At 48.1% G+C, this 20,520-nt stretch overlaps 1 protein-coding gene across 5 annotated transcripts in view; it reads left to right on the forward strand.

The window, feature by feature from the left end:
- Positions 1 to 20,520, forward strand: part of MTOR (mechanistic target of rapamycin kinase) — a 126,187-nt gene that overhangs the window by 1,477 nt on the left and 104,190 nt on the right. For 2 of the 5 annotated variants that reach the window (XM_082414044.1, XM_082414047.1), the window contains exons 2-14: positions 489 to 778; positions 1,730 to 1,838; positions 2,540 to 2,772; positions 4,035 to 4,235; positions 4,967 to 5,101; positions 8,782 to 9,057; positions 9,142 to 9,250; positions 12,029 to 12,215; positions 13,181 to 13,309; positions 14,174 to 14,418; positions 15,867 to 16,082; positions 16,786 to 16,991; positions 19,927 to 20,049. In XM_082414044.1, the coding sequence (XP_082270170.1) occupies positions 617 to 778; positions 1,730 to 1,838; positions 2,540 to 2,772; positions 4,035 to 4,235; positions 4,967 to 5,101; positions 8,782 to 9,057; positions 9,142 to 9,250; positions 12,029 to 12,215; positions 13,181 to 13,309; positions 14,174 to 14,418; positions 15,867 to 16,082; positions 16,786 to 16,991; positions 19,927 to 20,049 (2,331 nt within the window). In that variant the 5' untranslated portion in view covers positions 489 to 616. The remainder of the gene's footprint in view (positions 1 to 488; positions 779 to 1,729; positions 1,839 to 2,539; positions 2,773 to 4,034; positions 4,236 to 4,966; positions 5,102 to 8,781; positions 9,058 to 9,141; positions 9,251 to 12,028; positions 12,216 to 13,180; positions 13,310 to 14,173; positions 14,419 to 15,866; positions 16,083 to 16,785; positions 16,992 to 19,926; positions 20,050 to 20,520) is intronic. The other 3 variants (XM_082414045.1, XM_082414048.1, XM_082414046.1) reach the window with 2 other exon arrangements.

Raw genomic sequence — 20,520 nt, forward strand, 5'->3', positions numbered from 1 at the left:
ATTTCTATTGGGCACTGCTGCTACAGAATAATAATCAATTTCCCTCTTTAAATTGAACTGCTGGAGGAAAAAGACAGTCTTAGGCATGCTTTATTTTTTCTCTACCTCCCCACCTCTAGTACCTCACTCTGTGCCATGTACATAGTAGTCATAATGATAATCATAGCTAACAACTATTAAGAACTCACTGTGTGCCTGGCACTGTTTTAAGCACTTTTTAACTGTTTAGTGTGTTAACTCATTTAATCCTCACATCAATCCTATGAGTTAGGTACTGTTATCCTCTTATTACAGTTTAGGAAACTAAGACATTTTAAGTATCTTTCCTCAAGGTATATAATTTTGGACTGGATTCACACCCAGGTAGCCTGGCAGCACAGCCCATAATTTGACCCTCTCTCCTATGCTGCCTCTTTTAAACATCAGTCATTGTTGAATGAATCGAGGCTCTCTGCATGTTTTTCAGTGAGGTGTCCCAACCTTTTTAGGATCCCCAGCCTGACGTGGATAGGGTGAAGATCTGTGTTGAGGAGCTGGGGCCATAAATGAGTTCATCGCCATGGTTTGTTATTCAGAATATTAAAGGAAGCTTCTCTCCGAAGAACCTCAGGGCAAGATGCTTGGAACCGGCCCTGCTGCCGCTGCCACAGCTACCACCGCATCCAGCAATGTGAGCGTCCTGCAGCAGTTTGCCAGCGGCCTGAAGAGCCGGAATGAGGAGACCAGGGCCAAAGCCGCCAAGGAGCTCCAGCACTATGTCACCATGGAGCTCCGAGAGGTTGGGATTGCTGTGGTTCGGGGCCGTTCATCATGGAGTGTTGGGGTTACATATACCACCCCTGGTTTAGATGCCTCTTGACAGCTAAGTGAGGATTCGGAAAATGCAGAGATTCCATTTTAGAAAGGCACCGATTTCTCATGTCTGTAGAATGGGCAGGTTCCTTTGCAGTTACACATTTCTGTGGCATTTCCTGTATTGTGATATTTTAGGAGTCGGCTGCTTCTTTTCATTTTTTTTTCTTTTTCATGCCACATTCCAGACTTTCCACTCTTTCTGCCTGATAACAGTGGTTGGGATGGGTTTGACAAGTTGGCTGCTTGGGGCTTTCTTTCTTTCTTTTTTTTTCCCCCCTTAATTTTTATTTATTTATTTATTTTTATTTTTGGCTGTGTTGTGTCTTCATTGCTGTGTGCAGGCTTTCTCTACTTGCGTTGTGCAGGGGCTGCTCTTCCTTGCGGCGCGCGGTCTTCTCATTGCCTTGGCTTCTCTTGTTGCAGAGCTCAGGGTCTAGGCACGCAGGCTCAGTAGTTGTGGCTCGCAGGCTTAGTTGCTGCGTGGCATGTGGGATCTTCCCGGACCAGGGCTGGAACCCATGTCCCCTGCATTGGCAGGCGGATTATTAACCACTGTGCCACCAGGGAAGTCCTGGGGCTTTCTAAATAGAGACCAGACTTGAGGTCAGGGACAATGTCTTGTTTATTCTTATACCTTTGGTACTAGGTAGAATCTAGGACGGGACGTGGCCTGCAGAGGAGTAGATACTCGATAAGTATTTGTTAAATACACCGATGAATTGCTCTTCAGTTTAAAACTATAGAAATAGACAGTGGCCATGTCATCTTTGGCTGGAACTGTACCTCCTGGCTACCTCTCAGGTCCTAGTTTTTGGAAGCCACCCCACCACCAGGGAGACATTAGAAACTGTTCTGAGTACATCTTCTTTTGTAGATGAGTCAAGAAGAGTCTACTCGCTTCTATGATCAGCTGAACCATCACATTTTTGAACTGGTTTCCAGCTCAGATGCCAATGAGAGGAAAGGTGGCATCTTGGCCATAGGTAAGGACAGAGTTTCTGGTAAGGTGAGAACTGGGAATAAAGGACTCTTCAGCTTTGTGTCTACTGCACCCTGGGTCTGCTTCTTACTGGACACTTAGTTCACATTTGTTTAATGAATTTTAAGGAGCCTTGTGGCTTTCAGTATACTTATCCAGCTATTAATTCTAGCAATAGTCCTGGGACGTCGACAAAGCAGGTTTTTTCAGATATGGAATCTCAGAACTGTTAAGCGACTTTTCTAGGGCCAGTGTGCCTGAACTGAAACTAGAAGCCTGCTTTCTTTCCACTGCAGAAATGCAGGCTCTGGTTTCTCTGTAGAGCAAAGTTTGGCATAGTGGGGCTTACGAATAGAAAAGTAGAGTTGGGGTGCAGTGAATGAAAGGCAGGTAATTTTCAACCTCCAGGGACTGGTCTTCCGTCCTGTGAACTATTATTCAGTCCCAGTTTGTTTTCCTTTTTTTCTTGGGAAAACAAATTATGTATACTAAAGTGAGGTTATTTTGCTTTATATAAGTAGTTCTGGCACAAATATGAAATCTGTTGGTTAAAATGAAAATTATTTGCATCCTTACTGTCTGGAAATTGCAGTCTGTACTTAAAGTAAAAGGAAGGGGGTCACTGGCTAGCTTTCCTCTGAAGGCGGCATACTTTCCTGGACAGCATGTGCCCTTCCTCACCTTTTGCTTTCCTCTCTTTTCCAGCCAGCCTCATAGGAGTGGAAGGTGGGAACGCCACCCGAATCGGAAGATTTGCTAACTACCTTCGGAACCTCCTCCCCTCCAATGACCCAGTTGTCATGGAAATGGCATCCAAGGCCATCGGTCGCCTCGCCATGGCAGGGGACACTTTTACCGCGGAGTATGTGGAGTTTGAGGTGAAGCGAGCCTTGGAATGGCTGGGTGCTGACCGCAACGAGGGCCGGAGACACGCGGCTGTGAGTGCGTGGCGAGTGGTGGCTCCACGTCGGGGTCCTTCACGCGATGTGCTCAGGTCCCTGAAAGGCAAAGAATGAGCGGGGTGCTCCAGGCCAAGGCACTGGGCTTCTTGGTGGCCCTCGGTTCTGTCCTGAATCCCTTTCTCTCTTCACCCTGAGCTCCGTACCTGAAGAGGAGGCTTAATGTTCTCTTTTGTTGCTTGAGAGGCAGCCCTATGTGCAGTGCTTGTCCTGACCTCCAGTTTTCCAGAATCAAAAATGCCTCCCAGGCAGAAGGCATCCCCTCAGCCGTAGGGAAGAGAAGAAGCCACAAGCCAAGAGGCTTACAAAGCCCCCAGACAACCGCGCTATCTGCAGGATCCCTCTGTCAAGGTCCCTCCATATCCCGTGGGAAAATGGGAGTACTGGGCTGAAGAGAGGAGCAGGGAGGGACTCACTCTCCGTGCTGGGAGAGTTGGCCTGCCTCCTCCCAGGCCTTTCCAGTTTATTTTTTAGTCATTTATTGATCGGTCGGTACGTAGTCCAGACTTCCTCTTTCCCGTTGGCTGTTCTTCACTTGAGAAAGTGGTGGCTTCTTATCCTCTTCTTCTAGACGCACATACTCATTGCTTTCTGAGGCTCATCCCTGAAACAGGCTGGTTTGATGGGCTAGGAATCCAGGCTGTGAGATGGGGGAGAGTCTGTCCTTAAGAGAGAGAATCTAGGAATGAATGTGATGGAGATCAGAAGCTTCAGTTGGATCCTTTCCAGTCGGTTCCCTCTTTCGGGGACAGCACCACACGGAGGGAGCCTGCCTGGGTGAGGGGCCCACACATGGACCCTGGTGCTACTTCCTAACTCTGTAACTTGGGGCAGCCTCCGAACCTTCAGTTTTTCTAGGGTCAGATGAAAATAATAGCAAGATTACATATTAAACAGGATTATTCATTCATTCAATACAATGTTTATTGAATGCCTGCTGTATTTCGGGCACATTCTAGGCTATCAGTAGAGCAGTGTGCAAAGCATTAAATACGTCTGCACTTTCAGAACTTGTGTTCTAACATTACAAGCATTCTGCTTCTAAACACCCTAGGATAATGAACACTGAGATGTTTGATCAATTTCACTCTCCTTCCTAGGTCCCCAGAATTTCTGAGCTAGAAGAGTGGGCAAGTGTGCTCTCTTCCTAGTGTATGTAGGCTCTAGGATGACAGGAGGCTGTGTCCCTGAGAGAACAAGACTCTGACCCAGATGAAAGTTCTCTGTGCCTTTTCTCCCAGGTCCTGGTTCTTCGTGAGCTGGCCATCAGCGTCCCCACCTTCTTCTTCCAGCAAGTGCAGCCCTTCTTTGACAATATTTTTGTGGCCGTGTGGGACCCCAAACAGGCCATCCGTGAGGGAGCTGTTGCCGCCCTTCGTGCCTGTCTGATCCTCACCACCCAGCGGGAGCCGAAGGAGATGCAGAAGCCACAGTGGTACCGGGTGAGGAGATGGTTCCATCCCAACCTCCAGCAGAGCACGTTTGCGTAGAGTATCACCGGGCCTACAGGGCAGCAGCAGGCCCCTTGCCATAGAGCAAGTAGCCTGTCTGCTTTGGTCTCCCATGGTTTTTTAAGCTCAGTATGAATCAGTAGTTATTTTATTGTTTTTCACAAAAGCAAAGATTGATCGATAGCCACACCATTGTTTTCTGTACCACTAAGAGTGAGCCTATAGTGCCAGTTAAACTCACTGCCTTCTTATCAACAATTACAAGACATCTTTTTTCAGAGATGTTAATGTATAGAAATATGGGTGTCTCTGGAGAGATGCCAGTGCTCCTCTAGTGTCGTGAGTCCCGTGCTGACTGCCGCTGCCAAGTGAACCTGCTAAGGAGCCTTGTCCTGCAAAAAGAGCCCTGAACATGGGAACCTGGGATTGGAGACCTGGGTTCTCGTCTCGGCCGCTCTGTGACCTTGGACAAGTCACTTAGCTTCTTTGAGCCTCTTGTTTTTTCTCTATTAAATAGGGGTGGTAGTGGTATCTCCCTCATGGTATTGCTGTGAGAGTTGAAGCTAAATGAAACGAGAGAGCTCAGTGAGTTAGGATTGTTGGTGACACCGGCACGAGGCCCTCAGCAGGCATGGTAACCTCAGAGCCCCCCATGTAGATGGGTGGGGCTGCTTTCTAACTCTGGACGTTGGGTAGTTTAGGCATTCTGTATCTCTCCGTAGCACACGTTTGAGGAAGCAGAGAAAGGGTTTGACGAGACCTTGGCCAAGGAGAAGGGCATGAATCGCGATGATCGGATCCACGGAGCCTTACTGATCCTCAACGAGCTGGTTCGCATCAGCAGCATGGAGGGGGAGGTGAGAAGCGCGTCTCAGGGTGTCCAGTCTTCTCACGTGCCATTCTGGGAGCGAGACGAGGCGAGATCCCTGTCCTCAAAGAGCTGACATTTTGTGGGGGGAGCAGGCAATAGATAGACAAATAGGAACATTTCAGGTAGCAGCAAGTTCTGTGAGGAAATGGGGTGGTGGGTAACGGGGGTGCGGGTGACTCCCTCCCTGAGGTTGGTGCCGTTTGAGCTGAGACCACATGACATGGAGGAACCAGCCTTGCAGCGGGCAGGGAGGTGGTGCTCCAGGCAGAGACTTTGAGGTGGAAGAGAGTTTGATAAGTTCAGGCGAGAAGGGAAGTGTGGCTGGTGCACCGTGAGCAAGGGAGAGGGCGGGAGGGGCCGCACCGGGGGCCTCACAGCTCGTGGCCCCGACTGGCTCCCGTTCTCCTCACAGGGCTGTGTCCACAGGATGACGTGATGGCATCCATCTTTAACAGTCATTGGCTACTTGTGGGGAAGAGCTTGTGGAGAGGCAGGAAGGGAAGCAGGGAGGTGAGTTAGGAGGTGTGCTGGCTCAAAAAGCAGCTGCAAAGTTGAGTTTAAAAGTGCAAGGACTGTATTAGGGAAATAAACTTTGAGAGAAAATGGGGAGGGAGCTGGGAGAGGCTGGGAGAACCATCAGGCCTCAGTGCGTAGCTGACCCTGAGAGAACAAGAGCGGGAAGAAAAGTTGGATGGAAGCACCCTGGTCTGCTGTGCGGAGCCATCACAGGGTCCTCAGGCCAGAGCTGGCCGTCAAGAGGAGGCCCACCGTAGCCTTCCTACCGTGTTCGTCGTCGGCTAGAAGCAGCTCGTGGAAAGTGTGGCCTTGGCGCAGAGGTGGCCATGGATTTCAGAGTAGCAGCTGGGGCCCTGGGTCGGTTACACTCCTTGTAGCTGGAGGTCCTGTTCTCACAGCCGCCCCAGGAGGCAATTGCAGTCACCTGGGCGAGCAGTGGTGGTGGCTTCAACTGGCACTGGCAGTGTAGACACAAAAGTAGATTCAGGGCTTCCCTGGTGGCACAATGGTTGAGAATCTGCCTGCCAATGCAGGGGACACGGGTTCGAGCTCTGGTCTGGGAAGATCCCACGTGCCACGGAGCACCTGGGCCCGTGAGCCACAATTGCTGAGCCTGCGCGTCTGGAGCCTGTGCTCCGCAACAAGAGAGGCCGTGATAGTGAGAGGCCCGCGCACCGCGATGAAGAGAGGCCCCCGCTCGCCGCAACTAGAGAAAGCCCTCGCACAGAAACGAAGACCCAACACAGCAAAAATTAAATAAATAAATAAAACAGGAGAAAATCAAACAAACAAAAAAAAGTAGATTCAGGGTCAATCCACTGACACCAGATTCAGGGTATATCTGGCAGGTAGAGCCCCACCTGTGAGTCTTCCTGTGGGGAGCCAGTTGGTGTGGACTTTCACCCCCGGGCTTCCTGCTTTCGTAGACCCAGCGATCATTTGGTGATGGCTGTGCCCTAGATGTGGGAGCAGTGTGTGCTGCAGTATGTGTAGAAGCACAGCGAGTCTGGCTTTGGATCCCCGCTCCTCTCTATACTGTGTGACTTGGGTAAATTACTTTCCCTCCTTATTTTGCTCAGTTTTAATGGGGATCTTATCCACCTCATTGGGCTCCTGTGAGGTTTCTAAATATATGTGAGGTGCTTAGCACAACACCTGATGCCTAGTGGGCATTCCATAAATGGTCACTCTCAGAGTTTTCCCCACCCAAGTATAATGTGGTACTTTCCACTGTACCCCACACAGCTCTGGGATCTTTGTTTTCTTCCAGTAAAACAGGGCAATATCACCTAACTGATAGGTTTAAATGAAATAGTACTTGTGATGGTGCTTTGTAAATTATAAAGAACTATCCAAATGTAAGGTGTTATAATTTCATAACTTTTTCATTCATTCAACAAATACTAATTGAGCACCTACTGTGGGCCAGCTATACCGTGTCCTAAGAGCTAGAAGAATAAGGCAGCAGTGAATAACACAGTACATTGTAGCAAGGGAGGCAGACAACACACAAATAAGTAAAAATACACAGTGTGGCATCTGGTGATAAATGCTGTGGAGAAGAGTAGGGCAGAGTAGGGCGGGGAGGAGGAATAGGGGACGCTAGCATGGGTCAGGGGTGACATCTTAAAATACGATGACGTTTGAGCACAGCCATGAAGGAGGTAAGAAAAAAGCCATACAGACATCTGGGGGTGGGCTTTCTTCCAGACCGCTGGTCCTGGAAGCATGAGGCCCCGTGTCAGGAGCGTGCTGCTTTATGAAGGGAGCACGATTGCTGTTGCGACTGAGCTGAGTGAGAGGAGCTGGGAGATGGGGTTGGGGGAATACCTGGGGCAGGGAGGGGGCTCGTCACCTAGGGTCTCAGACGCCCCTGTACAGACTGTGCTGGGAATGGATTACGGGAGGGGCCAGGGCTGAGGCCAGGAGTCTAGTCGGGGGGGAACTGCAGCATCTCAGCAGTAGTGGGAGCTGTCGGGGTACAAGGAGGGGCTGAATTCTGAATTTGGGATTTGGAGGTCGATAGCAGAAAAAGAAGGGTCAAGGTTTGGGACCTGAGCAGCTAGAAGGGTAGAGTTGCCATCTACTGAGATGGGAGCAACAGGTCTGGGGTAGAAGGTCAGGAGTTTGATTTTGAACGTGTTAAGTTTAAGATGCGTGTTGGGCGTCTGAGCGGAGTTATTGAGTAGCTTTGGGGAGAGATCTGAGCAAGAGAGACAGATTGGGGAGGTCATTGGCATATAGATGTTATTTCCAGTCGTGAGACTGGATGAGGACCCCCGGGGAACTAGGATAGTTGGAAGAGAGGTGGGGGCTGAGAACCTGAGGTCGGGAGATGAGGAAGAACCAAGGGAGACCAAGAAGGAGCAGCAGCAGGGGTGGGGGTGGGGTGCCAGCAAAGCTCAGGGTCCAAGGAGCCAAGGGAAGAAAGGGTTTCAAGGAGGAGGAAACACTAAGTTGGATCAGGTGCTGCAGACCATCCGATTTAGCAGCCTAAGAGTGCTGGTGACCTTCACAGGAATAGTGGATAAGATTTCCTGAAAAATGAAAATGTCTGTGGAAAGAGTTTAGAAGTTTGGAAATTAATTGGTTTATATCTTTCTCAATTTGGAAAGCTGGAGAGTGAGTTATTAAGCAGCCCTTTGAATAGGTAAGAGATGGGGGTTCTCAGCCAGTCAGTGTACTCCATGCCTCGTATGGAATTCCTAGGACTCTGAGAAAATTAACTTGCCTGAGTTGTCTCTGCCTGGGTTTCTGGTGAGAAGAGGGAGAGCAGAACGTCCTTAGCAGGTTGCTGGCTTGAGGCTGCCCCTCACCCTCGCAGGAGGCTCCGTTGCTAGATCCTAGGTCTGTTGTCACAGCCATCCGCAAGTCAGCTTTCCCAAACCAAGGGTGGAGTAGGGGGTTCTTGGGGGCCAGACCCCTGCTGCTTCTTCATTGTTCAGTAGGTGGTGCTCTTCTGCCTGATTTAGAACAGATTCAGGCCCCCTGCAAGGTTCTGGGGAAATCGAATCCTAGAGATGAAGAGTGGCCGCCGCCCACTGTGGGAAGAGTTGCATTTCAGGGTTGGGCTCGTGTTGTCGGCAGACTTCCTGGTGCCTAGGCAAATGCCACTTGTAAGTAAAGGTGACTTTTCCCCCATGTATATAGCGCCTGAGAGAAGAAATGGAAGAAATCACACAGCAGCAGTTGGTACATGACAAGTACTGCAAGGATCTCATGGGCTTCGGAACGAAACCTCGTCACATCACCCCCTTCACCAGTTTCCAGGCCATGCAGCCCCAGCAGTCAAACGCCTTGGTGGGACTGCTGGGGTACAGCTCTCACCAAGGCCTCATGGGCTTCGGGGCTTCGCCCAGCCCAGCGAAGTCCACCCTGGTGGAGAGTCGCTGCTGCAGAGACTTGATGGAGGAGAAGTTTGATCAGGTCAGTGGCAGGAGGTCCGCTCCCTCTTCTCCCAAGCTCCATGCCTCCCTTTCCTTTGCCAACCCTGTGTCCTTCCTGTCTCAGGTGTGCCAGTGGGTGCTGAAGTGCAGGAATAGCAAGAACTCGCTGATCCAAATGACAATCCTGAATTTGTTGCCCCGCTTGGCTGCCTTCCGACCTTCTGCCTTCACAGGTGAGGATGTCCATGGACGTGTCATGTCATTACCCATTCAAGGGTAATTAAACAGAGAAGACGAGATGCCAGAAAGTTATGTCTGCTTCTCATTTGAAGCAGTGCCTGCTGAGGGGCTAGTCTCTGGTCTCTTTCCTCTATCCAGCTTCAGTGGCATCTAGTTCAGGTTTTCTGTAAATGTCTGAGGCAGCAGACACAGGAACAATGCAAATGTGCAGGCAGAGAGGCACTTCTAGAGCCAGGCAAGCTCTCGTGTGTGGAAGCCAACACATCCATGAGTGGACTTCTGAGAGACCACACGAAGGGCAGTATCGGTTTCGGTGGTGTGCAGCCTCCAGTCTGTGGGGCAGGGAGGATCCGGTGACAGGCCTGTGTCTGCTCCTGAGGTGGGCACCGGACTGCCACCCCCTCACAGGGAGGAAGGACTGGACGCTTCAGAGGCTGGTTTCATGGGTAATAGACTGTGGGTTCCCGAATTCCTGAATTCTTGCCCTGTTCCCACTGGGCGGTGTGAATTCCTGGCTCTTGAAGCTGGCCCAGCTCAGACACTGGCTTCTCCCTGAGGCCTTGCTGGGTCACTCTAGCTAGAAACGTGCTTTTCCTCTTGCGTTACAACCCCCAGCTGTGGAAAGGCTTTGGCGTCATCAGACCTGGGGTGAATCTTGCCTCTGTTCTTAACTGTGAGGTTTGGGGCAGGTTATTTGACCTTCCTGGGCCTCCACTTCCTGACTTGTCAAATTAGAATGACAGTCCTTGCCTCACGAGGTGAGCTGCTTTAATGTCTAGCACCTCTCTAAGTGCCTGACAGAGTAAGCGCCAAGAACTAGAAACCATTATTGTTCCTGCTTCCCCTAGCTATTTCGAAGCCATTTGAGAAACAAGCTAAAGGTAAAAATTATAATAATACTCCAGTTGCCTGTTCATACTTAGTGTCCTTGTCTCACCTCCCTCCTAGCTGAGTGTAGAGAGCCCGGCCCTACATCTCTTTCCTCTTCACTATGGTGCATGCTTAATAAGCGTTCAGGACCCAGTGAGAGGCAGGATGGGAAATGAAAGGCCAGCCTGACCCTCAGCAGATGCCGTTCCCTAGCACAGACTCATTTCACACCACCCAGCTCAGATGAAAGCAGAGAAATACAGCCGGTGAGGTGTTAAATGTGCTGGGTGTGAGAATAGGACGTGTTGAGCGAGGATGAGACAATTAGCCACATAAAATCGCTGAACCAGAGAGAAGGGATGTAATGAGAATCACCCATGTTTTTTCAGTTTTCCATCCTTCTCACCTGGTACCCAGCAGCTTTTCTCTTTTTTAATGAACAGACATGCCCCTATTCAGTAGAGCTTTAAATGATCTTGGTTTGAAAGTCTGTGGCTCAAAAGAGAATAATAACTAGGCCAAATTTGATCAAAGTCTGGCATGTTGTAGAAGCAGTTACCTTAGTAAGTTCAAAAGACGGCCTAGCAGCAGGATACAAAGGCTCAGAGGGGCCCCTAGGTTTGTTCTTTTGATGTGAGTTTTTGTTGTTTTATTAAATAATATACTAAAATACGTTCTGGAAATTCAGCCTGGGCAGCCTCCATAAGTACAGTCTCATTGGGAATGTGCCACTTTTTTAAAGCTTGCAGTTTGGAAGTCATTGCTTGCACTTCCTGATGATGCAAGCTTTGGGAATATCAAAAATACTTCCCCTAGGATTGAGCTGGAATCTCTAGCAATGTCAGATTCCTAATCTCTTGGGGTGCTAAGTCTGGAAAAGGAAATTACCTTCTTGATTTAAGCTCATTTCCTGCCGAAACGCTGTCCTGCTCTGCAAAGGTCCCATTTTTCTCGTTGGTGCACTCTGATTTGAGAGTTGTATCACCCTGGTCTCTTGACTGTTTTCAAGCTCCAGCATGCTTCAACGGCATTTGACCGTGAGCTGTGAGAGAAGACATTTCTCGATAGCATAAATGCAGTGATGTATGTGTGCTGTTTGGGAGTCTAGTTCACCGTCTCCTAAATGTGGTCCTGGTGGCCTTGAACACCCCTCACTTTCCACTGGATGCGTGGTCTTGCTTGTATGTGCTTCTGGTGCACAGACTTGAGGCCAGAAAGATGGAAGAGAAGAAATGGAAGAAGGGCAAGAGGCAGGAAATACCAGCCTTCTGAGGAGTCGTAGCACTTTAGCTTAAACTGCCCAAGAATCGCCTACCCATGCACACTGGCTTATGTAAACTTAATGAAAACACATATGTGGCTTTCCAAATTACGGACTAAATCTTGTTCTATTAAATATAACTGTAACAGAAGTCTTTAGGTGATAGCAAAGTGATTTCTAGGCCTAAGCTGAATGGAATAGCCTGTTTATTGCAAACAGTTTTCAATATTACTTTAAATTTCCCGATAATATAAAATAGCTTAGATGATCCTGTCTTTGTTTTTAACCAAGGTTTAACATATATTTCTTAAACAAAAGCATGTAATCTTTCCCTCAAAATATAATGCTGATGGGGATAATTAATGCAATATTGTTTTGGAGACACTTTTAAGTTTTTTGTTTTTTTTTTTAATTAAAGGAAAAACAGCTTATATTTCTAATATTTTCTAAAAGCTGTATCAGAGGAGTGATTATCAAGCAAAGAGTTTGGTTAGTGCATTCTCTAAATTCTTCTTAATATCTTTCCAACAGGCTCTCTTAATTTATTCTTAAATTTAAGTGTTTTATAGGAACTTTGACCTTTCATATGTAGACCACCCCTCACCTTGAGCCATATACACTTTGTCGTTTCTGTGCTCAGATACCCAGTACCTCCAAGATACCATGAACCATGTCCTAAGCTGTGTCAAGAAGGAGAAGGAACGGACAGCAGCCTTCCAAGCCCTGGGGCTACTTTCTGTGGCTGTGAGGTCTGAGTTTAAGGTCTATTTACCTCGTGTGCTGGACATCATCCGAGCAGCCCTGCCTCCTAAGGACTTTGCCCATAAGTAAGCATCTCTATTATGATTTCACCTTCCACCCCCTTTGGTTGGAGAGGGAGGATGCTCCATCCCAGTTTCCATGGAGCTGAAGCCTGTTCTCTGTGTCATTAACCAGCAGATCATATAATGAATAGCCCTTCCTCAGTGGAGTTCCAGCCTTTCCCAAATGAAGTGACATGGATGTAAATATTTGGGGAGGTTGAATACCTGTGAACATGTTAGATACCAGTGCTGTTCTCAATATTATTTACTGGGAATCTCCTAGTTTTGTTCTTTTCTCTGGCTTTCAAAGGTCTGACTTTGATAACAACTAAAGCGAGGGTTCCTAGACTGGAACTGAGGGGACCTAACGGTCACCTTTTTCTTTATCATTGAAGTTGGATACATTATCCTACCTCTTGAAACGTCCCAGTGAATAAAATATGAGAAAGACCTTCAGCACCCTGCAAGGTGGCGAGGCTAGGGTATCTTCTCTAAGTCTTAGGGGGTCAGTGTTAATTAGAATTATGTCTTCATAGTTCCCTGAGTTAGTAGCGAGGATTGTGCTGGTGAATTAATAAGCCTCGCCCGTTTCAAGCCCAGCATTCTCCTCATAGGGAGAAGAATTTCTTCTCATATGATGGCTGTGCCCTGCACTCGTGGTCCCTGATGTGCACGTTGTTCAGTTTGCTTCCTAAATAGGGACCTTGGCCAGCACCACACTAACCCACGTGGTGCCTTTTGTGTGAATTCTGAAGTGGGGCCCCTTCCTCAAGAGACTTTACTGCCATCTGCTGGTCATTTGTTTTAAATATACAAGTCTGCAGTGACTACAGTGTGATGGGCCCCTAGACTGTGCAGTAGGTAACCTGCACACCCACATGGGGTGGCCCCGCCTGGGTAACCTGCCCTCCTTGCCCCAAGGTAATTTTGAGGTAGGGTGTCACAAAATGGCGTTATGTCTAAACTAGCCGCTGTCTGGTTCTCTGCAGGAGACAGAAGGCAGTGCAGGTGGAGGCCACAGTGTTCACCTGCATCAGCATGCTGGCCCGAGCGATGGGGCCGGGCATCCAGCAGGACATCAAGGAGCTGCTGGAGCCCATGCTGGCGGTGGGACTGAGGTGGGTGCCGGGAACCTGAGCTGTCCCCGGCTCGGGTAGTATGAGGCTTGAGCCACAGTCCTGGGTCTGTGTTGAAAGAGCGAGGCATGGCTATTTACATGTTAAATTGGATAGGTAGAATAGCTCACACTAAACTCATAGGCTAGTTTCAAATCCAGGTTTCATCACTGTCTAGCTGGGTGATCGTAAATAAATTATTTACCTTCTCTGAGCCTCAACTTTCTAGTCTGAAAAGTGGGTACAGTAGCAGTTCCTATGGTCTAGGTTTGTCGTGGGGATTAAGTGAAGGAGTTCACGTAATAGCCACTCTTAGTACAGTGCAGTGTGTATAAAAAATACACCACTGGGGATTTCTTGGCGGTTCGGTAGTTAGGGCTCAGCGCTCTCACTGCCCGGACCCGGGTTTGATTCAATCCCTGGTTGGGGAACTAAGATCCCACAAGCCATGTGGCGTGGCCAAAAAAAAAAAAGTGCTCCGTTAATGTTTGCAGCTATCATTTATATTATGATGGGCAAATTGCTTAAGCTCCCTACACTTTTGTTCTCTTCATCTATAAAACAAGGACCATGCTCTCAATCTGCTTCCCAGATTGTTTATTGAGACTTGGTTTTCCATAGTGACTGAATTACAGTAAACAAGTTCTCTCAAGGCAAAACCCAGAAAATCATAGATTGTTTTGAAATACGGGATCAGGCCAAGAGAGTTTAAGATATATATTCTATTTCATTGTATCCTTTCTGCCTTAAAGACTAAGCAGAGATGGGGCCCGATCCCCTTGCTAGACAAGAAGGGTTGTTTCTTCCCAAGAACAGACCAAATGTCATATATCCAGCCCCTTATGTGACTGGTTTCCTCTCCCTCAGCCCTGCCCTCACAGCTGTGCTCTACGACCTGAGCCGTCAGATTCCACAGCTGAAAAAGGACATCCAAGATGGACTCCTGAAGATGCTGTCCCTGGTCCTTATGCACAAACCCCTCCGGCACCCAGGCATGCCCAAGGGCCTGGCCCATCAGCTGGCTTCCCCTGGCCTCACGACCCTCCCTGAGGTCAGCGATGTGGGCAGCATTACCCTTGCCCTCCGAACTCTTGGCAGTTTTGAATTTGAAGGTAAGAAATTGAGATGGTACAGATGAACCGGTTTGCAGGGCAGAAATAGAGACACAGATGTAGAGAACAAACGTATGGACACCAAGGGGAGAAAGTGGCGGGGTGGGGGGGGTGGTGGGATGAACTGGGAGATTGGGATTGACATGTACACACTGATGTGTATAAAATAGATGACTAATAAGAACCTGCTGTATAAAAAAAAATTTTAATTTAATTTAAAAATTTTTTTAAAAAAACCAAGAAATTGCAGTGGCTCTTGCCAAGATAGTCAGTGATACTGGGAACCTCGAGAAAAGAATGAGGGTGCCTAGAATTCCTGGATCTTGCTGGGGGTCCTGGAGACAGGGTAGCTGGTTCTACAGCAGCTCGTCTTTTTATAGTCTTTCCGTATACTGCTAATCCCTACCGTTTGTTTCTTTGCCCCATACAAAGGCAAAGGCAAAGGGGGTGGGGGCAGATGGTGTTGAGGAGAGGTGCGCATTGATCCAAGGGGCTAACGCTGCAGCGATGGGTCCCCTCCCCTTGTCACCTCCCGTTGGCTGAGATGGCACTGAATTCTTTAAAATGTATAAGCAGGGCTTGGGGGTATTTTCGTTACAATGGCGGTGTGATTTCCAAGACCGCTGTACTGTGTAGTTCAGTTTGGAATTCTAAGCTACAGATAAACCCACATTAATGCCTTAGGGAGATACGTTTCAGGAGAGAAAAATGGACACTTTTGAAATTTAAGATTGTGTAGGTGGTATTGGTTAAGGCTACAGGGAAACAAACAAGTACAAAAAGCGTAGACATGCTGTCTGAATACTTACAGCATCGGTAGTTTCCCTGTTGCAGTTCCTCCATTTACACTGATTAACACCCAGGATAATCTATTTCTTTTCTTTTTTTTTTTTTTTTTAACATCTTTATTGGAGTATAATTGCTTTACAATGGTGTGTTAGTTTCTGCTGTATAACAAAGTGAATCAGCTATACATATACATATATCCCCATATCTCCTCCCAATCTATTTCTAAGGAGTAGAAAGTAGCTATATTTAAACCCAGCCTATATCAAACTCTCTTTTTGGTATTTAAATCTGGGAACTAAAATAGATGAGGTAAATTTGATCAAAAATTTGTTTTACTCTCTGAGAATATAAAGGGCTGGGTCCGAATAAAACAAAATAATTCACTTTTTGAAGGAAATAAAGGATTGGGATGGAGGCAGGGAGGAAATGCCTTTTTTATGTCTCCCAGCTCCTTTTCCAGCTCCCTTCTGCCTTTCTGCTCATTGGAAGATCATTTGTTACTTTTTTAAGAGAAGAGCTTGGGGTCAATATCTTGCTACTCAGTATCTTGTTGAAAATTAAATTAGTAGCCATGGAATGGAAAATGCAGCTAGCGAGTTGCAGACCTGCTGTCCAAAGCAGCAGTGTTTATTTTGTCTTCTCTCTGCCTTTGTATCCAGGCCACTCTCTGACCCAGTTTGTCCGCCACTGTGCGGATCACTTCCTGAACAGCGAGCACAAGGAGATCCGCATGGAAGCCGCCCGCACCTGCTCCCGCCTGCTCACGCCCTCCGTCCACCTCATCAGTGGCCACGCTCACGTGGTTAGCCAGACCGCAGTGCAAGTGGTGGCGGATGTGCTCAGCAAACTGCTCGTGGTTGGGATAACAGATCCTGGTAAACTTTGAGACGGAGGCAGTCTAGGGAAGTGTAGGTGCCTGGGGCAGTTGGAAGTAGCCAGTTTCCTTTCATGGCCTCAACAAGCTGATGTCCAGCATTTTCTCTGGCAAAGCCTTAGGCTTGGCTACGCCAGCCTATTGCTGTAAGATAATCGGCCTTAAATTCTATTATCTTGGACTTCCCTGGTGGCGCAGTGGTTAAGAATCCGCCTGCCAGTGCAGGGGGCATGGGATCGATCTCTGGTCCGGGAGGATACCACATGCCGCGGAGCTGCTGGGCCCGTGCGCCACAGCTGCTGAGCCTGCTCTCTAGAGCCCGCGAGCCACAGCTGCTGAGCCCGTGTGCCACAACTACTGAGGCCCACGAGCCTAGAGCCCATGCTTTGCAACAAGAGAAGCCACCGCAGTGAGAAGCCCACGCACTGCAACGAAGAGCAGCCCCCGCTCACCAAAACTGGAGAAAGCCCGCGCGCAGCAACGAAGACCCAACGCAGCCAAAAATAAATAAATAAATTAATTAATTATTTTTTAAAATTCTATTATCTTTGCTCCTGTGAGTAGAGAAAAAAATGACAGGTTTGGTGAGAGAAGGGTATCTGGAATCCTCCCCCTAGGCTGATGGCAGTGGAAGCAGAAACTGGGAAAGGACTGGAGGGAGGAGAGGAGTGGAGAGGCACTGAAAGGCTCCATTGCTCTTGCAGACCCCGACATCCGCTACTGTGTCTTGGCATCCCTGGATGAGCGCTTTGACGCACACCTGGCCCAGGCAGAGAATCTGCAGGCCCTGTTTGTGGCCCTGAATGACCAGGTGTTTGAGATCCGGGAGCTGGCCATCTGCACCGTGGGCCGGCTCAGCAGCATGAACCCAGCCTTCGTCATGCCCTTCCTGCGCAAGATGCTCATCCAGGTAAGGATGTGACGGTCACACCGCGCGGTAGCGGGGAAGGCACGTTCGTCGTGAGTGCTCTTTGGGGAACGAGAGTTGAGGAGGAGGAAGGGAGAGAAAGAGTGAGATGCCTGGTAGAAGCCACATTTGGCTCCAAGAGCCCACGTGTTTTCCCGGCTTGGTAATTGCGGTTCTAGTGCTTATCACCTCATAAGCCTCTTGTCAGCGTGACTCGCAAGCTAACCTCTCACATGGCTCTTCCTTTTTCCTGGGAAGTCACCAGCGAGTCCGTTTCTTGCCCCTCTTCACTGCCTCTGCCGCAGATGGTGTCAGTCTGCGCAGCACCTCTCAGTCCTTCCGCCCCTGCTTCTGCTGATGCCAGGCCAAGCACAGAGACCGAATACGGGGATGGTTCCAGTGCTGTTTCTCGTCATCCTTGCCCCTGGTCTGTGGTCCCTGGCTGTCGTTCCTAAATAATGTGAGATGCCAAGCTAAGCTGCTTGGACTAGAGCCTCGGGTAGATGCGGGTTGGCATTGCTGCTAGAGCTGGTAGGATTTCCATTTCCTGCTGAAGCCTGTCTTCTGGTTCTTGTCTTCACCCGGCCGAGTAAGTTCTCTGGCTGCCTTGTGAACGATGCACGGAGTCCAGTCCTTCCCGCCTCGAGTTATTTCCACCCACCTCTTCTGGGTCTCAGTGTGGCTCACCCGGTCGTCTACTGTCCCCCGACCCCATCCTGTCCCCACCACACCCTCTGCTTCGTGATCCTCCCCGTGGTTTCTTTTGAAATAAAGACTTTTCATAACGTATAAAGAACTTAAACCTAGAAAATTATTAGTATAACTTCTACCCTAAAGAAATGTCATTTATTCACAGTCTATCATAATTAAAGTGACTGTGAGTTATATCATCAGTGAACAAATTAAAAGATTATACTTATGTTGGCACTTGTGTTTTTAGCCTAATGGTTCATTCCTTAACTGCTGGCCCGTGTTAGGAGTGCCTATCCTTTTAAGTCTTTTTGAAATAGCTAAAGTTTGGGAAAGGAAAAGAAATCATTGTTGAGCCTGCCTGCTCAAACCATGCTAAATAAGCTTGACAGAGAAATATCTCCTAATGAGAATATCAGTACGTTCATTCAGACAACAGATATTTTGAGCACCTTCTGTGTTCCAAATACTGCTGGGTTCTGGAAGCATGCCAGTGAACAAGGCAGGCATGGGCTGTGTCCTCAAGAAGCTTATAGTAAGCTATCAGGCTGTCCGTTTTTCTGATACTGGAAAATGTGAAGCATCATTAAATGAATTTACTATGTACTGAACTTAGCCCTTGAAACTCCAGAATTTTATTTTATTTTATCTTTTCTGTTTTAACAGAAGGCAGCAAATCTACAAACACTTCATTAGCAAAAGGAATGAATAAAACAAGTACAGCTTGGGAAAACATTTTTAATAATTTTTCTTGTTTTTAAACTTTGATACAGATTTCCCCAAGTTGAATTGTACATTTTCATGCCTTGGTAAGGGACCTTGCCTAAATGTGCTTTGGCCTTTTCTTGGTGTCTTGCTCATCAAGGTGGGCATTGGGTATTGTTATTAGGGTGCAGCGGCGCTCTTTGGCTCTGGAGTAAATTGGGGGCTGTTTGATCTGGCCCTGCGCTGTCCCGGAGAGTTGTGCTCTCCTCACTGGTACCCATTTCCCCGCAGACAGCCATCTCTTGCAGTTATGCTTCTGTTCTTAGTATCCCTCTCCATCCCCTCTCACTGCTGTATGCTGTGACCAGGTGAAGACAGACTGCCAAGGGGGTCCAGGAAATCAGGATTATTAAATCAATAATGTGAGACAAAACATAACATTAAATTGGAGACGACTCCTTTGGGTAGCTGAGTTAACACGAGCTTTGTTTCTCACTTTTCCCACTGTGCAGAGATTTCCTTCTGGCAACTTCAGCTCTCCAGAAGTCTGTCTATATTAAGTTGTTTATGTCTGTGTCACCAGGAGCATAACGTGCTGATTTGCTGGTGTTTTCAGCGTGTCGGTTGGATCGCACATGTTGTCTCTGTTCATTAAAGTCCAAGGGGATTCTATTGATATGATCCCTAACTGTTTGGGTTTATCTAGAGGTGCCCGAAACCACAACTGAGTATCAGTATTTCTTTCCACATCACAGCTGTTCAATGTTGATTCCATTGTCATTATTTATAGGCACTCTGAGTGACTTGCTGTCTGTACAGATATTTTTCTTGCAGATATTTTTCTTGCAGAGAGCCCTTCCTTCATTCTTTTTTTTTTTCAATTAATAATTTATTTTATTTTTTGGCTGAGTTGGGTCTTCATTGCTGCACGCAGGCTTTCTCTAGTTGCAGTGAGCGGGGGCTACTCTTCGTTGCGGTTCGCGGGCTTCTCATTGCGGTGGCTTCTCTTACTGTAGAGCACTGGCTGTAGACACGTGGGCTTCAGTAGTTGTGGCATGCAGGCTCAGTAGTTGTGGCTCACGGGCTTAGTTGCTCCGCGGCATGTGGGATCTTCCCAGACCAGGGCTCGAACCCGTGTCCCCTGCATTGGCAGGCGGATTCTTAACCACTGCACCACCAGGGAAGCACCCCCCTTCATTCTTTATTTTTGCAAAACCCTGCTCACAGCGAGGCCTGTTGGTTTTCTCCGTCTTCTATGACTGTCTACACCGTTAAAAGCTATGCTTTGCAGAGGGCTGAGAGACCTTGGAGTACTGTGACAGAAGGAGAAAGGGCCGGTTTCAAACAGTTTTTCCTCCGGTCACTGCTGTATCCAGGACTGTTCTGTGACCTGCAGAGATGGCCTTGCTTGTGGAGTATCTAGCAGCTCCTTGATCCGCAGTGGAGTTCTGGTTCCTTCCTCTAGTTCTGCGCCTCATTCTCGCTTCAAACACACAGTCCCTCTCGAATTTCCTCTGCCATAGTAAGCCTTTCTTCCCTACAGATTTTGACAGAGCTGGAGCACAGTGGCATTGGAAGAATCAAGGAACAGAGTGCCCGCATGCTGGGGCACCTGGTCTCCAATGCCCCCCGACTCATCCGCCCCTACATGGAGCCTATTCTGAAGGTAACTTGCAACAGACAGAGACTGGTACTTTCTCTCCAGGATGTCTTGGGATGATGGGAGTGTTTCGGTGCTCACTGGTACACTGAACAAAGTAGATAATTTCTTTGGTCCCAGGCTCGCAGACAAGGGCCACATCAAGCACCCTCAGTTCAAGAATACCAAGAATCTCACCAGTTGCAGGAAAGGGCTCTCCTTCTAAGAGATAAGATATGATGTTTCAAGCACCTCATCCATTGTGCTTGGAGAGGAGGAGTAAGATAGTGGCATAAAGTAGCTCCCCCAAAATGAAGAAAAAGTGAGCTTTAAAATCTGAGTCAACCTTCAAGTCTATGTTAGACTCATGTGAAGTCTTTCACAACTTATGTGAATCTGGGTACATGATCACACAGATACAGTTTAGAGAAGGCATGGGAAATGTTTATAGATCATGGCACTTCCCAGCTCCCTCATACGTCAGACTTGTGTGCAGTA

The sequence above is a fragment of the Balaenoptera physalus genome (assembly GCF_965194825.1).
Source record: "Balaenoptera physalus genome assembly, chromosome: 1".
Taxonomy (NCBI): domain Eukaryota; kingdom Metazoa; phylum Chordata; class Mammalia; order Artiodactyla; family Balaenopteridae; genus Balaenoptera; species Balaenoptera physalus.